We start from the raw sequence: 18,496 nt of genomic DNA, 5'->3' as shown, positions 1-18,496 counted from the left end.
GCAAAGTTGTAAAGAAAATGCCAAGCTTTGCTTTGGCATAAATTGTATGACAAATTTATGATTGTTTTTCTTTCAAATGACCTGTCGCTGCAGTACATTATTGTAAAGGCATGACTTTTGCGTATACAGTTGGTGACAGAAACTTAGAATTTATACTCAAATCCAACAGGGAGCATCTCTTGCTAGTCAATCGCCACATAAAATGCAAGTGATGTGTGTATTAAAGGCAGAGAATCGCGAGAAACGCTTTCATCGTACTGTGGTGTTTGGCGATTTATGGATCGGTTTGGGCGGATTTGTGCATTTTAGCAGAATGCGTGAAGTTGGCACGCTGTTGACTGAGTCGGGCATGAAAACATGGCACATAAAGAGATAATTGCTACCCTTAACATAATTATGTCAGTATCAAGTTGATGGACTGTGTTATTTTCATGGAAAATGAATTTTTGTGGAAATCCCTGTATATTTTCTTTATAGGCCCTATTGTTGTCCACACATACGCCATAATCTCTAGTACCGTAGTCTCCTCATCCAGCAGTTCCAATACCAAAACTTTAAAACTTCATAACTTTTGCATCGATTGTCTGATTTTCCTCAAACTTTCACTGATGTGTTCTACTAATGTTGCTGCTTTCACTCAATCCACATTTCTCTTTGGATTTGGGTTCCCGTTAAACCCTGGAATATCCAAGTCTGCCAGGTAAAAGTGAATCATTTTTGAGACGCATATATACATGCTAGTATCTATCAGATTTCGATAATATGGGAATGTTCACAGCCCTGCAATACCTTTAAAGTCTGTTATGTTGCCTTGATCTTCCCATTGACAGATAATATTTATCAAGTCATTCTTGGTGGTATCTCTATCTTTATACCGCTTTATTTCATCCCCCTCCAGATGCGGGAAAAGCGGCGAGGAATGGAAAGGTGCGACCCAAAGCGACCGACGCCGTCCCCATGTGGCAGAACGTCCTCGGTGTGGTCGTCATCGTCGGGGCGGTCTTTGTTGTGGCATTCATGACGGGCGTGATCAAGATCGACCGAAACTTGGGTGAGACGAAGCTTGCTTTTATAGACTTTTTAACCTCTTTTGAGGGAAGGGGAGGGAAGGGGTGGGGAGGGGAGGGGAGAGAAGGGGAGGTGGTGCCAGGACAGGGAAGGGAAGGGTGGAGGAGAGGGTAGGGGAGGATGCAAAAATGGAGGCATGTTCTTTATTTGAGACAGGTAGAGGGAGGGGAGGGGAATGGGAGGGGAGGGGAGGGGAGGGGATAAGAGAAGAGTTAAAAACAATCCCCGACAGACAGTAGACAAAGCCAAAAAAAAAAAAATGATGTAGAAAGAGACACAAGATAAAAGAGAGGGGAGTATACGTAGGGCATTGATGACCTTCCTAAGGAGATAAGATCAGGGAGGTGTTTCTTCCACCTCCCTGATAAGATAAAGAATCAGTTTGTTTCTACCAGGGCAGGTGAAAAACAGATCTAAGAACAACAGCCATAAGAATGGGGATACACCTTGTATGTATTAAAGTCCCTGGGTCTGTAGGCAATGAGGTGAAAAGTCACATTGTTTAATCATTCATACACTTCCTAGAATTAACTCTTAAGAATAGCCAGCCACATGAATCAATACATGACACAAAAAAGGGGGGATGTTGTGGATGGTTATAAATAGAAAGGTCTGTATGCACAAATGTAGCAAATTGAAAGAGGGGAGCATTCTTTTAGAAGGGGATTCCATACAAGGACAGTCAAAGGTGACTTAGTCTGATGTTCTGAATGCGAACCCTTGATGTTAGGAAAGAGTATCCAATTAGCATGCTAAAGTTGAAGGATAGAATTGCAGCATTTCATTGCAAAGTGGGCTAAGCAGCATTTCTGAACATCTCAATGTAAGACCATCAAATTGAGCAAAACAAAACCTTCAGCTAGTAATACCTCATGTAGTACATAAGAAGGAATGTTCTTGAAGGTATGATTAAAATTATTAAATCCCATATTTTCTTATTATTTTCTCTTTCTTTTTGCAGCTTTCATTGCAAATATCTCAAATTAAGAAAACTGAGGTAACTCATCTGGGGATCAAACTCTTCAATTTTACAATACATAGTGTTTGTAGTGAGGTCAGGGGTCAAAGATGCCAATTTGCATTGCCAATGAAAACTGTGGCATTAAAATGCTGAAGACATTTCTTTGAACTTTTGCTGCAAAAAAACCCTGAGAAACATCACCAGAAAAATGCCAGACTTGTGTACAATTTTTCTAACTTTGTATTATGTGCATATTCACATATGAAATAGTTTGCTGTAAAATTCTGCCATTAAACGTAAGCTTACTGCAGGAAAATGAGAATATGTTTCATGTCACTTTCACAAATATCAGTGTTTGCAAACTAAAGTGAGAATTGCTAGGTTATGATCAAATTTGCCAAATATGTTTTGCTATCACTCTTTGTGAAAATATGTTGAAAAATTTACATTGGCATTACAGTACTTTCTTTTAACATCTTATATTTAGCTTTTGAAAAAAACTGCTGTCATTCTGTTTGTTTAATTTATGAACGTACAACATGCAGTGTGGGTTCAGTATTATTTATAAAGCAATGGGGAGATTATCGTTCATTGAAGCTCATTTTGGAAACAATGCGTCTTTGAAAAATACATTATTTTTGAAATTCTCTCTATATTTTTTTTCTGTAATATCAGATATGCCCCCACTGTGATATGAATTGTTTTAGAGTTGCCTACCTTCTAGAAAGGGGACCTATAAGCTTTCAAACTTTCCAGCTTTTGGAACGATTGTCTAATTTTTTTTTTTCCTGTAAACTCTCTGGGAGTGTTTCACAAATCTTTTGGCATGAATTCACACCTATTATAAATTTGTGGGAAAATCCCCCTCAAAGCGACTGTACAGTTCTGGTTGAGGTGAGGATTCAGCTTGCAACGTTTTGTGAGATATTTTCAAACCACTCTTTGAAATGTTAAAGAGCATGCAATTCTAAGGGGAATCAAAAGCTTATTTGATGAAAATCGGTTTTGAAATGACTGAGATATCTAAAAACAAGGTAAAACAAAGATCCTGATAAAAGCCGTGGCCTGTCAATTTTGTTAGATCGCTTTTTTGGATATCTCAGCTATTTCAAGGCCAATTTTCATCAAATAAACATTGAACCCTTCTTGAAATTACATGCTCTTTAATATTTCATATGAAAGAGGTTTCTCATTATCTCATCAAAAAATGTTATAAAACCTGAATCCTCGCCTCAATCAGTACTGTACAGTCCCTTAAAAAAAATCAAACATTTGTTGTTATTTTTTGCTAAGGGCCTCCACACATTTTGATAATATATAATGCGTCAATTGATAGCTGAGAAAAATCTCCCACTGTTGACAAAGAGAAAAGGGTGTATTAAGAGAGGGTATTTTTTGCTATACCTTCCCACAATCTTCAGCAAATTGCACTTCAGTGAATGTGCTCATAAAATTGAAATAACATGTTTTCTCTGGGTTAATGTTACTCATGCATGAGAAAGCTGCCTTGTGTTTAGGTGTCAGTGGAATGTTTTGAGAGTGGCATAGAATTGGTAATAACCTTGATTGTAGGTGTGAAATTCTACTCTTGGTTGAATCTGATTTATTCATTCCCAGAGACTCCAACCCCAAGCACCTTCTGATTGGGAGATTCTCCCGCCTGAAACCCCTAGCAAACGGGAGACTCCAATTTGATGTGCGCGAAGTTCCTTGCTCTAGGGTTCTAGATGCTCTCTCGTTTTATCTACGGCTTACTTTTTCAACATAAAATGATATTAAGTAAGAATTCATTTCAAGCGGGAGACACAGAGCCAGGGCGGGAGATATTAAATTTCAAGCGGGAGAACGGGAGGTTTTGCAAAAAAGGGATTTCGGCGGGAGATCTCCCGTCAAAAACGGGAGAGTTGGAGTCTCTGCATTCCAATTTTATGTTCAAGCCATATGACACTTGCATTGTCTCTCCCACCATGGGCCATTTGTAGGGGAAACATGTTTTTATTAGCTCCCACAGTGAAAGAAAAATCTGAAAAATCTGCAAACTATTTCCAATTTTGCTTTTCTTAATTCATGATAAAAAGACATCATGTAGCATGTACAACATGTACATGCAATGTGAAAGCCCATACAGAGGATCACATTTGGATTTGGGCTTGTCAACTTGAATTCTTGAAATTTTTGTTAAAATGGAGGGCTGTGTGTGTTTTTGTCTCACCTGTACTTTTCATACAGTGGCGGATCCAGAGGGGGGCACAAGAGGCGCACGCCTCCCCTTATTTATCGTTAAAAACAAAAGAAATAAAAAGAAAAAAAATGAAACGAAACCCGGAAGTGGCACCAAAAATAATAGTCATGCCCCCCCTTTACAGAATTCCTTAATCCGCCCCTGTGTATAATTACACTAAATTATACTTTATGCTGTCTGCAACATACATTTGGGTCGGGGAGGGGTTTACATGTGCCAGACATTGGGGGTTAAGGGGATAATTATTTTCATGAATTTTGGGAATCTACAGATAGTCTCAAATCAACTAGCAAAAATATTACCTCCCATAACACAAAACATGTTGTACATTCTCATGAAAAGTGATTATTCTTCTTTCTAATGTGGTTCTTCATTGCTAATTCAACCATTCACTAGATAGTCTTACGTTCCAATCCTCAAATATTAGACTTCGGAAATATAAGCCATATACTATGCACATATAATGTGTATTTGATTTATTGTCAGAAGATATCTACTGATCAAATACTAGTAGAGATTCAGTGCAAGGATTGCATACATTAGCCCTTGCAAACCCTGAATCACCAGTAACATAAACTTTAACCCGTTGACGATGAGTCCAGAGTATACTCAGGCAGGTGTCTATGGGAAATGCGTGTTGTAGCAAAATCACTCCGTTCTCTACGGGTTAAAAGTAAAAACCTTGCAGGCAACATTGACTATGATGTGGCTTTGTGTGAGAGTGCAACAAGTGGGCGGAATAGGCCCTAAGTTTTGACAAATTGATATGAACTCTTTAGAGGAATCTATTTTGCAATGAACTTCTGAATTGCACCTGGAGTCCATACAGTCTCTTCCTTCTATTTTTGTGGACAGATGGGGAACTAAAACAGGACGGAGAAACGCAACCCACTGTGGCAGAGGTCAACGACCCAGGTGAGGACAATAGTTGGGTTCATACTAAGCTGGTTAAACATCAAGTTAGCATGAAATCTGTTACTTCAAATGATATTGGAGGAGCAACAGTGTGAATGCAGAGGTGAAATATAGCAGTCTTGTAGTTACCATTTGATGCCCATAACCACAAAAAATCTACTGAAATCTGAAATGAACTCATTTTACTTGCATGTAGATTTACACCATAGAGCCGACATTTACTTCAAGTTAACAGAAAATTGTGATGATAGTGGAGCCACAAGGGAAGTTAAGTCACGAACTGTGTGAATGCTGTGTTAATTAGCTTTCACCAAGTTTTTATGAGAAGATTCTTATTCTTTTAAGAACTGTTACTTTTGCCATAAAAAGCAAAATAGAAAAAAACAGTGTGATATACTGTAAAGCGAGATGTTTTTGTGGCATGAAATTTTCGCAAATTAGAGCTGAAGGTCTTTTTTGCGGCATACACGTAAAATTTTCACGAATTGCCACTGGCATTTAGTGCGCATACATGTAGTATAGAAGAACTTTTGCAGGCATTTTAATTTTGTGAATCTTGACTCTCATAAAAAATTCTTGAAATCAAAATGCACATGAATATTTCTAGATTTACTGTATATTTTCTGGCTTTCAAAGGCAGAAACACTTCACTCAGTAAAAGCGCTTTCAATTTCGAAACTGCACATAACAGTAGGCCTACTTTACATATCTGAACGATGACTGGTGTATGATACAAGGCATCCTCACTCTGTGCTTTCAAACTGAATTAGCCATTCATACACATTGCCAGACATGCCAACTGTTACATTTTAGGCAGGATTTTATGCTGTTTTATTTGCCCAAAATACTGCAGATTTCCTGGAAAATGTTGTGGTTTTTTCCCCAAAAATTGTATGACTTGATGCCATTGCACATGCCTTTTGCAGGGAAGGTAAAATACTTTTTTTGTGGCACCAAAAAGTAAATATTTTCAGCCCTCAGAATACTGCAGTGCTGTTGACAATGTTAGTGTCCTTGCCTGCATTGCACAAAGCAGATCATGGTGATAGTTAAAAAACAAACAAAACTTGAGCAAGATGATCTGAGTTTTGCATTACAACATGAAATTCTTTTTGTATGTGTTTCATTGAACAATTACTACTCTTTTTGTATGTGTTTCATTCAACAATTACTACTATCTGTTTTTGCATTGCATTATTGAAATTGATTTGACAAGACCATTATTTTCAGGTGTGTGCAAATGGGCTTTGGGATAATCAGTTTTCCCTCTAGAGGTATATACACCACCTTTCAACCCGTTGAGGACGGGCTGATTTTGCTACAACACCAGTATGTATCCATTATGGAGACATGATCGTACACTGTCTCCAAGCGAATGCACACTACAAAGTCCCCATTCCAGGTTTCAGCACTGAATCAGCGACCTTGGGTCATCATCACTTGTAACTCAAAATTGTCAGCTGACGAAAAAATGACAGCCACTGCTCATGACCTTGGTCTGAGCTGCCCCTCCAACACCCCCATCCCTGCCCCTCCAACACCCCCCATCCCTGACCCTCCAACACCCCCATCCCTCCCCCTCCAACACCCCCATCCCTCCCCCCCTCTCTCTCTCTATGGGTGTATTTATGTTCAAATTTGTGAAAGCAGAATCAGCATTTTGAAACACTGATCCGATTCCAAAATGCCACTCACAGGGTACTGTTTATATGCTCAAATTTTTGAGCTCAAGGAATCTTGGATATCGTTCTCCCTGTCACCCCCACGATGCAAAATTGTATGAAATATAATGTATGAGTGTCCATTTCTGATATATTCTCTCATTTGTTTTAATCCTTATTATATTCCTATAATAATTATGATTTAATAATTGCTTTTATACATTAAGTTATTATTGTGAAAATGTTTAGTATTTGTGGTAATGATCAGTAATTATCAATATCACTATTGTATATGATCATTATCATTACTACTGCTACTACTACTAGTATTTCACTGTACTTCTTTTTTCTTCCTCACTTGGCTAATATCTTTGTTATCATTACAATTATTGCAATTATTGATAGTCCTATGTGTAAACTATGTGATAATGTATTACCATGTAATGAGTCCCTTTACATCCTGACCATTTTTATTATCATTACAATTATTGCAATTATTGATAGTCCTATGTGTAAACTATGTGATAATGTATTACCATGTGATGAGTCCCTTTAACATCCTGACCAGACAATGGTCTAAAACAGAAACCATTTTAATGCTGATTGCTCACAATGGCTGTTATACGGTTGCTCCAAAACAGCTGTGTTATATCTGCCTGTCTCAGGAACACACAATTAGAGGCTAATTAATGAGTTAGTCACATGGCATTAGGCTAAGACTGTATTGGAGAGTGACATTGCCTCTTAGGAATTGTCAACAATCATTGTAAGACTGACAACACCAAGTTAGGTGGGAAAAGAAAGTAAGTTTCTGTTTTTGTGATGGGGGTTTATTACTGCGATGAAGAAATTTGTATTAACCCATTGAGGATGGGCTGATTTTGCTACAACACTCATTTCCCATAGACACTTGCCAAAGTATACTTGGGACTCGTCCTCAATGGGTTAAAGCAAACACTCTCTGCAACGATCTGAACAATCACCAATTCAGTAGAAGTTTTTAATAGATCATGTTTAATACCTACTCCCACTGAAGTTAACCCGTTGAGGACGGTTTGATTTTGCTATCGTACAACACATATTTCCCATAGACGCTCACCCGAGTATACTCGGGACTCGTCCTCAGCGGGTTAAGAGGGCTACTGGAGTCGTCAGATTTCTCACCCTTTCAATGTTCGTTTGTGCTTTTTCTTCTTCTTCAAAGATGAAATACCATCAGTATGGATTCAGTTTCCTTGTAGACTCAGAAATAAAGCTCAAAATGGCTACTATGAAAAGTTTGACTGGTTGCCCACTGTGCTGGATGAGCATAGTATATCCAATACATGAAGAGTTTGTTCGCAAAAACCGATAAGTCCATATTTGCCAAATGGAGATATTTGCGATGAAAAGTCAAGAAAAATAAAGAGAATAATAAGAAAATGTTTGCTTCTTTTGACCATAACTTCAAAAATGTACCTTTGTATGTAGTGACCAATATATCGTTTAAAAGGTATTATTTTGTACTTTATGACAGAGACCGTACTTCAAAATCTTCAAAAATGGACTTATCGGTTTTTACGACCAAACTCTTCACATTTTATTTTCTTCTAGTACACTCACGATTGGTAGGTCTTCACTGACAGTGTAACAATTAGGATGTAAATGAATTCTAGATATTTTCCTTTGCACCTCTATTTCAAAGACTAGAAAGGTCATGCATGTTGTTTGTTCTGTTGTGTGCTTGTTTATTGCTTCTGGGATAACCCCTGGCCATAAAGAAACATATACACTTAACCTGTAATTTAATATTGCTCACTTCTATCCATCACAACACTTAGCCAGTTGTCATGCACTAATTTATCTGATACATTTGTAGATCACCCTTGTGAATAGAAAACTACATTATCTCCAAAGTGTGAATCCATCAATGCTCCTGTACCTATAGCCCCCTAATTGAAATTTTATGGAAATCTACTTGTACTGCAGGTATATTTTCATAAATCATCTTTCTGCAGTGACATCATAAATTATATGCACTGATGTCACCCAGCAATGGCGGCACTGGATCCTGATATATTCATACCTTTTGAATGGATCATCAACTTTTCTGTACCTGTAGCCCCCTTATTGAAATTTTATGGAAATCTACTTGTACTGTAAATCGGTGTATTATCATATAATTCTGCAGTGACATCATAAATTATTGTAGTGTTGTCCTCCAGCAATGGTGCCACTGAATCTTGAAATATTTTTACCTTTTGAAAGGATCATCTGATTTTCCTTATACCTCACTGATGAATTCTATTATTGCCACACTCACTCAATCGACATGTATATTTGGCAAAGTTTCCCCTTTAAAGTCTGGGGATTTTGTAGTTTAGTGCTTTGCCTGGTGGATGAAACTGACGAGGACGTGATAATAGGCGTACAGCCACGTAATGTCAATTCAGGTATCAGCTGTTTATCTGGCACGACTGTCTGTCGGAACATCCTGCCCTATCTCGACTGTGCGTGAGACTCGAGGGGAAAAAAGTGGGATTGTTAAACAGCGCAACTGGCTTTCTGTGTATTGTCAGGAGAATGGTGGTAAGGTAGACGTTAAACTGAAGAACAACATTTTGGGGTCATGAATTCAGCGGAATGTGATTTGTGTAAGCACAGCACATTGGAAGTTTATTTCCTGCTTACACAGCACACACATACACACACACACACATGCACACACAAAAGATAATAAATGAATACAACATAGGGGACAATAGATTGTTTTGGAGAGGAGAGTTATTGTTGCAGAAGTAATGAGAATTTTTTATGTGTTTCGTTCTTGTCGTTTCATTTTATTTTTTCTTTTCTTACCTGCCATGATATGAGCAGCATGAGCGGATGAAGAATTTATTGCCTGACGCAGGACACAAACATGTTTGTTATAGTAGAAAATGGCTTGGCTGATGCTCAACATATCAAGTGATTTAAATGGCATGGGACTGGACTCATACACGCTTGGGAAATAGAAATTGAATAGTGAAATGAAGTTAAAGAAATATAATTGGAGCTGAATAAAAAGAAATTGCATTACATATAGGTAGTAATTAAATCTGTGAATTCGTACACATTTGACAAATAATGTACAGCATACAGTGTTCAGTTAAAGACATCTTTTTCTTAATAGTCATGGACGTGAATGTTAAGGGATTTACAACAAAGTTAGACTTGTAGCATATAGATATTACCATCAACATCAGTCAATAAGGGAGTTCTAGCATGCAGTATGAAGCTATACAATCTACAAACAACTCAAACTGGTGCAAGAATGGTGACAGTATACACAGATACTAATGCCAGTGCAAATAGGTAGAATTATACTGGATAGTTTCAGGAAGAAGCAAAGGTAATCACTATGAACTGTGACAAAAGAAATATGAGTGACTATAGTGAGGGAATATACACTTGAAGAGTTTGTTTGCAAAAACCGATAAGTCCATATTTGTCAAATGGAGATATTTGCGATTAAAGGTCAAGAAAAATAAAGAGAATAATAAGAAAAATTTTGCTTCTTTTGACCATAACTTAAAAATATACCTTTATATGTAGTAACCAATATATCATTTAAAAGGCATTATTTTGTACTTTATGACAGAGACCGTACTTCAAAATCTTCAAAAATGGACTTATCGGTTTTTGCAAACAAACTCTTCACTTTGCTAATATATATCTATTGTTTGTAGTTCTGTGGTAAACCCAGTATCATATAATGTGAAGGAAAACGCTGAATGCAAGCTCTGTGATTGGCTAATCCATTCACCATAGTGATATAGCATTGATATACATTGTAGGCCTAAAATTCCACTTGATTATCCCTGGAGTTTAGCAGAAAGATGTACAGGGCATACTTGTCCTTGAATATCCTACCATTTTCTAGCAAATTTCTATCATACATGCAAGCTCTTTGATTGGCTAATCCATTCACCATATTGAACTAGCATCGATTGTAGGCCTAAAATTCCACTTGATTATCCCTGGAGTTTAGCAGAAAGAGGTACCAGGGTATACTTGTCCCTGAATATCCAGACCATTTTTCTAGCAAATTTCTATTCAGAAGCTTAACTTTTAATCTGGTTTTAAGTCTTGATCAACATCTGATGGCTCTTCCTGGAATGATAGGACTTTTGTTTTCTGAGTAGAAAGTCCGCTTTATTTTGAGGGGTCATAATGAGAGGTAAAAACAAAAACAAAAAAGGAAACAACACCACAAACATCCTGTTGATATGGCAGTTTTGGACTGTTTCATCCTACTTGGTTCTGTTCTCCTTTTTCCAGGGTTTTTGTTGTTTCTAGGCTGTGAAATAATAAAGAAGGTCTTCTCTTAAACCATAACACTCCCACCCAAGTACATGTTTCCCATATACCCAAGAGGAACAAATTTGAATGTGAGCCATAATGCTGTTGACATAATTTGTTTAATCTGATCTTCAGCAAAATTAAACAGGCACCAGACATAGCAAATGTTACTTTTCTTCAGTATTAAGTGCTGTTTCTAGCTTTGTTTTTTTTTTCTGTCTTTTTTTTTTTGGCTTGTTTTTTTTTTTTTCCAAATATACTGCACAGGTTTCACAGAAAGTACTGGTTTCCAAAATTGTATTAATGGAAAGGTCGATTGCAGGAAAAGCAAAAATGCTGTTTTTCTGAAAAAACAACAACAACACCTTTTCTGTTCTCAGAATACTGCAATGCTCTATTCAAGAATGGCATCTCTGAGGCACATGTACCACAGGGATGAAAGCTACATTGAATTTGCTTTCTTAATCTTTTGAGTTGGAATGTCTAATGCTTTTAGCTTGATGTTCGACAAGATATCCATCTTCTTGGATCGGATATTATCAATGGTCCTCGCAAACAGACCGGGAGAGTCGTCAGCACTTGGCTCGTGTGATTAGCCATGTGTGTTTGGCTCCCTCCCCTCCAAATTGAATTCATTACATCATTTGGTCAGGCAGCGTGCCCAATTACTGCAGATAACGCCAGTCGCCTTTGCACTGTGTAGTCCCTGTCTGGCATAAATGATTGCCCCGGTCTTGCTGGGAAATCGTGCATCACACTCAGACAATTTATGCTCTTAGAGATTAGTACCTCGGTGATAAAAGGGCGGGCCTATATAACTTGTAGCGAAACTTTGAAAACGGTACTTGACCGTTTTTTAACCTCACCTGTATATTTACTGCAGCCACAGGTGCTTTCCAGTTTATTCCCCCTCCCCCCCCCCCCCCCCCGAAAAAAAGGGAAAGTATGTACACCTTAATTCACACTGTAGGTTGATACTCTTTGCACCTTCATTTACAACTGAAGGTTTTATCATTACATTCACCATTAGTTTAATGTCATCCTGTGTAGACAGATATTCACCACCTTTGTGTAAGGTCTTTTGGTGGGCAGAAGACCCAACAAAAACACTGTAATTTATGCATCTGTTAATGCAGTTTTTATAAGCTTTATGTCTATTATTAATCACTTATATTTGCTTAGATTCACTACTCATGCATCTCCCTTGGAGAGAAAAAGTCAATTCTAGGGGTAATAAGAAATGCGAGTGCCCTGTTTTGTGAGATATTTGTCACAGCTAATACTTGAAAAAAATGATTTGCTAGTTCAGGGGATACCAGGAAAGAGTGTTGAAGATTGAATGAGGGATGCTCCTCAATACCTTCGTGGAACAAGGGTCATCTTTATCATAAACTTTTGCATTATTTTGAAATAGGGAAACTGCCTTTCTTTGACACTTTCATCATATGATTCTAGCTATTTCTTAAGTTTAAAGTTCAAGGTTCTTCATGAGTTACCAAAGAGCCCCCTTAAATCAGTTTGAGAGTGATAAAAATACTAATGGAGAGAATCAAAATGAGATCTTCATCCTCTGCTGTGTCACATGAAAATGGAGATGGGAGATGGGAGTCCCTGAATAGGAGATGGCCATGTGACTGATTGACATGAACGTTTAGCTGGTACAAGGCCACATCTGGGTGTACCAGCACAGTGAGAAACTTGTCTCATATTGAAGGGCCATTCGCCATGTATGCATTAGTAGACTTCATATAGTGATCTAGTGTTCAGTAGATGTGTGCCTTCAACAACCCACAGATCGTCATGCCATCCTTAAATTAGAAAAATGGCAGACTGTAGGTCTGCTAGATGATTCTTGCAGAACATGGAAGAGATATTCACTCTCATGGTTTGCATTTTGAATGACCTTCCTTGTGTCCACATACAAACTGGACTGCAGGTTAACAGATATTCTCTTTTCCTGTTCCATTTCTTGTGGTACTTGCAGGGAAGGAAGTGAGGAAAAATGTCACTCCTGGCCAAAAACAGCCACTCACAGATACACAGGACACGTGGAGTGAGAGTGTGCCTGAGGAACCCAAACCAGACACCACAAAAGGGAGAGAGGAGGTAGACTCGGAGGCCCCTGCTGGTGGAGAAACACCTGATAAGGTCAAAGATACTGTGGAAAGCAAGGATACTGTGAAAGCTCCTCAAGGGGACTCAACACCAAACCAAGAATCAGGAGGAAGTACTGGAGAGGAGAAGAAGGAAGAAAAACCTGCAGCAGAAGCTAAACCAGAAGATGCTTCTACTAGGGACAAAGAGACATCGGTGAGAACAGAATCAGCTAAAGAAACCATAAAGGATGACAAAGACAAAAAGCGCAAACCAAGTGAAGCCAAGGTGGAGGAGACAACATCTCCAAAAGGAAAGAAAGTCACACCAAAGAGGACTGCCAGGGAAACAAAGGATGATCACAAGGAAACCTCTAAGGATATGAAGAAAACTGATAAACAACCTGACAAGGAGACCTCAGAAACCGAGCCTCCTCCTCCTCCCCCTCCTCCAGCAAGGGAGCAAAATGCCATGAAGACAAAAAAGCCGATGCTACCGCCAACTGATAAACAGCCTGATGAGGAGACTCCAAAATCAGCTCCTCCTCCTCCTCCCCCTCCTCCAGCCAGTGAGCAAAATGATGAGAAGAAGAAAAAGCCACTGCCACCACCGCCTGTCGAGGAATTCCAAAAGACCAAAGATCCTGTTCAGCAAGACAAGAAGACTGAGGAAGCACCTGCCAAACAGACAAAACCAGCACCTCCGCCTCCTCTAACTGAGCCATCAAAGGAATCTGTCCTTAAAGAAAAGGATACTGAAAAAGGCAAGGAAAAACCAACCAAACAGGAAAAGCCAGCACTGCCATCCCCTGCAACTGAGCCACCGAAGGAAACTGTCAAACAAGAAAAGCCCACAGACACACCAAAGGATAACAAGAAAGTCAAAGAAGAACCTGCCAAGAAGACAAAGCCAGTGCCACCATCACCTGCAACTGAGCCGCCTAAGGAATCACTGCCAGCACAAAAGCCAGGAGACACATCCAAGGAGTCAAAGAAAGACAAAGAAGTACCTGCCAAGGAGACCAAGGAAGCACCACCACCTCCTGCTAGTAAGCCTCCAAAAGAAGTACCTTCCAAGGAGACAAAACCAGCAGCAGCACCTCCTGCAACTGAGACTCTAAAGGAATCAGTGCCAGAACAGAAGCCAGCAGACACACCCAAGGAGTCAAAGAAAAACAAAGAAGTACCTGCCAAGCAAACAGAACCACCACCACCATCTCCTACACCTGACCTGCAAAAGGAATCAGTGTTGGAACAAAAGCAAGCAGACACACCAAAGGATACCAAGAAAGTCAAAGAAGAATCTCCCAAGGAGACAAAACCAGTGCCACCATCACCTGCAACTGAGACTCCAAAGAAATCAGTTCCAGAGCAGAAGCCAGCAGACACACCCAAGGAGTCAAAGAAAAACAAAGAAGTACCTGCCAAGCAAACAGAACCACCACCACCATCTCCTACACCTGACCTGCAAAAGGAATCAGTGTTGGAACAAAAGCAAGCAGACACACCAAAGGATACCAAGAAAGTCAAAGAAGAATCTCCCAAGGAGACAAAACCAGTGCCACCATCACCTGCAACTGAGACTCCAAAGAAATCAGTTCCAGAGCAGAAGCCAGCAGACACACCCAAGGAGTCAAAGAAAAACAAAGAAGTACCTGCCAAGCGATCAAAACCACCACCACCACCTCCTGCAACTGAGCCCCAAAAGGATTCACTGTCAAAACAGAAGCCAGCAGACACACCCAAGGAGTCAAAGAAAGACAGAGAAGTGCCTGCCAAGGAGACAAAACCATCACCACCACCTCCTGCAACTGAGACTCCAAAGGAATCAGTGCCAGAACAAAAGCCAGCAGACACACCTAAGGAGTCAAAAAAAGTCAAAGAAGTACCTGCCATGGAAACAAAAGAATCACCACCACCTCCTGCCAGTAAGCCTCCAAAGGAACAAACCAAACAAGCACCACCACCTCCTGCAGGTAAGTCTCCAAAGGAGGAACCTAAACAAGCACCACCTGCTCCAACAAGTGAACCACCAAAGGCTAAGGAGCCAGCTCAACCAGAAAAATCAGAGAATAGTGCTGCAAAGCTAGATGTACCTCCTGAAACCAAGCCACCAAAGGCTGAAGAAAAGGTGGAGGCAAAAAAGCCGAGTGAATCCACAAAGGAGCCTGCAAAACCAGAGGAACAACCAGCTCCTAAAACAACAGAAAAGACTCCAAAAGACACTCCTGCCCCCGGGTCTGCAAAGACTACAAAACCAATACAGGAAGAAAAGCCTTCAGAAATTAAGGCACCGTCATCACCAGCAGCACAGTCACCATCTGAAGCAAAGAAGAGTTCTGAGGATAAAAGGGGAGCTATGCAACCTGATGCCAAACCAGGGAAAAGCAGCAAAGAAGAAAAGAAAACAGGTGAAGAATGATACCATACCATATGGGTTTATTTTGTCTCTTGTTTATAGCGAGTACGATAGATTTCAATCATTTTTGGAATTTTTGCGTTGATAAAGATGGCTATATGTTTCTTCTCAGGGGAAAAAAATGAAGAATTTTACCAGCTTGTGAAGCAAAATTTATTAACAGATATGAAGCATTTAGGTAAATCACCTGCAACTTTGTTTGATACTGGATATATTTCCAGTGCCAATTGTAACCTTTGTTCAAATGTCAAATTACCACCCATTGCGAAGCTTTTTTGTCTTTTTGTAATGTTCTTGTTACGTGGAATTGACAGCATTCTGTGTCTATGCTCTTTTCTTCTTTCCTTTCGCAGAAGATTCATCAAAAAATTCCAAGGATGCAGTTAAAGTGGCCCCACTGGACAGAAAGATTGCTGCTCTGCTGCAAGAGGCAGAGAAACTTGCTGAAGAGGTGGGTCCCACCTTGTAAATACTGTTCTGTTTAACCCTATGTGTGCTTCGACTGCCAATTGGCACAGATAAACCAAATAGTGTTGTTCACACTGTCCGTGGCAGAACATGGGTTAAATGGGAAGTGCAATCATTTTATGTTTGATAGCATAGATGTATCATTCATCATCAACCTCTGCTAAAAAAGAGACTTTTTTTTTCTAAACAATCATGCCTATTTTCGAGCGATTGATGGTCTAGTAAAGGATTATAGTCCTTCCAGCTCTTTGTTTTATGTCAAACTGTAGTGTGCTCTCGCAAATGTTTTATTTTTATTTTTTCCCCTTCTCTCTAGTAAAGGATTATAGTCTCTCAGTCCCAGTATCTCTGAAGATTCCACTGTTGACAACAAAATGAAGCAAAACTACATGTATATTGTATACAAGTCATTTTCTGACTTCAATATCAAGATGTGTTAACCTCGTCTGAATTTTATTGGTCTTGACCTACCACTTTATGTCAAGTTGTGTTTTCTATAAACAGAAAGTCAATTTTTCTTTTTCATTGTCGTATCTATTTGTTTATTCATTCTTTCATTCATACATTTGTGCACAAGGTGTTTTTTTTTCGATCTGTGTGTGAGGTAATTGATTTATTCGTCTATTCATAGTGTTCACAAGGAAGTGAATTGAATATTTTCCTCTCTTTTCCAAAATTTCTTGACTTAAAAAAAAACCAAAAACACAACAACAACAACTACGACCCAAAACAGAAAAAGGTGGACCAGGCACTGTACAAGTATGAGGCCATCCTGGAGAAATATCCCGACAGCCCCAAGGCCCGGATGGGAAAGGCCCAGATGTTGGACCAACTGGCGGAGCAGAGACGGAGCAATGACCTCCTGCAAAAGTGAGTTGAGTTGGTGGAGCATGATGCACTGTGGGCACATGCTGTGTGGCAAACAGGTGTATATCAACCATGAGCAAAACAAGCGCCCATAACTATTTATAAAAAAAAAACACACACACACACACCCAAACCTGCCTCGTTTCACTTTATGTCGTGTTGTAGCAGTAACAGCAGCAGCAGCACAAAAAAGAAAAAAAAAACCCTAGGAAGCTAATTTAGAATCATTTTTAGAGTCAGATTTGCTGTTATCCAGCTTTTTGTTTAATGTCAAACTTTGGTGTGCTCTAGCAAAGTTTTCTTAATGTTTTCCCCCCTCTCCATGCTTCAGCACAAATCTTTGTTCAGCATATACAACTGTGCTCTGTGGACATGTACATGTTAATCTCTTTAATAGGTGTTTCAATATCATGCAGTTTCTAAGAAGCCTTCAGATTTTGCACACAAACACAAGTGCAAATACATTTTATTTTGTTTGTGCATGCCAAGGACTTCTTTGATAAGTGTGCCTATTTTTTTAGTGGAAAACAGAAATGACACATCATGAAGTAGAAACTAGACATTCCATCAAGCTTTTAGATGCTAATAATATGTATATAACGTCTTTTCAGCTACATTTAACTGTAGTTAGAATTTAGTACTTTCTGTTTCATAAATGTTATGAAATGATGACTGTATCCCACATTATGTTTTGCCAAGGTAGCACGAAAATCGGCGTGCATGAATTTGATTTTACAATTATTACTCAATATTGTTCCATATTTCACACATTGAGCATATGAAATTGTGTATATCAAATTGCAATTATTTATGCAGTTCCAGAGATCATACAAAACCATATGTAGCCAAAGATGAATATAATCATTTTTCTTTTCACTCATCACTATAAATTGTGCAACTCCTTTTTGCTCCCTCCTCCCCACAAACCAAAACAATACAAAATACAGCAGCAACAAAAACAAAGCAAACACAAGTTGGCTGACTAGTCTTGGTTAAAGGCTTGCACCTATCTGACAAATGTTTTCATTGCTAGTGCAGAACACTCTCAATGCAACAAACTTGCAGCTAGCAACTTAATAGAAAAGATTTCAAATATAGGTGTAAGACACATTTGGCACATAGAGAAATAATGATTTGATAGGCAAGATTTTGATAACTTCATAAAAATTATCAAGGTCCATAATATTTAGGCTTCTAAGAGGCTAAGGTGCTATTTTGAAGGTCATTACTATGATGGTTATACTTGACCCATCTCCCCTTTATCCTGTTTTTTTTCATAGAAGGAAAAGCAAAGAAAACTGCACAAAATAGGAGGTTGATTTGGCTGAAGTGTTTGATATTCTGATCAAAATAAAAAATAATGTTTTTTTTTTTTTTAAAGTTTTGACATTTCAAATGTTTGTAAGTTTATGAAGCATGTTACCCTGGTGTTTAGAATTAACCGTGTTTAAATACTTGCATTACCAGCACACTTACCTGCAT

General features: G+C 38.8%; 1 protein-coding gene across 1 annotated transcript in view; it reads left to right on the top strand.

The window, feature by feature from the left end:
• Positions 1-909: 909 nt before the first annotated feature.
• The window catches only part of LOC139731954 (uncharacterized), a 35,664-nt gene continuing 18,077 nt past the window's right edge, over positions 910-18,496 (top strand). Inside the window, exons 1-5 of the mRNA XM_071642825.1 lie at positions 910-1,051; positions 5,127-5,186; positions 13,152-15,671; positions 16,033-16,130; positions 16,881-17,017. Coding sequence (XP_071498926.1) covers positions 958-1,051; positions 5,127-5,186; positions 13,152-15,671; positions 16,033-16,130; positions 16,881-17,017 — 2,909 coding nt within the window. The 5' untranslated portion in view covers positions 910-957. The remainder of the gene's footprint in view (positions 1,052-5,126; positions 5,187-13,151; positions 15,672-16,032; positions 16,131-16,880; positions 17,018-18,496) is intronic.

The sequence above is a fragment of the Diadema antillarum genome, unplaced genomic scaffold (genome assembly GCF_040938485.1).
Source record: "Diadema antillarum isolate AM-2024a unplaced genomic scaffold, OU_Dant_1.0 seq00000389_RagTag, whole genome shotgun sequence".
NCBI lineage: Eukaryota > Metazoa > Echinodermata > Echinoidea > Diadematoida > Diadematidae > Diadema > Diadema antillarum.
The sequence above is the reverse complement of the archived record's forward strand: the minus strand, read 5'-3'. Positions and strand labels throughout refer to the sequence as shown.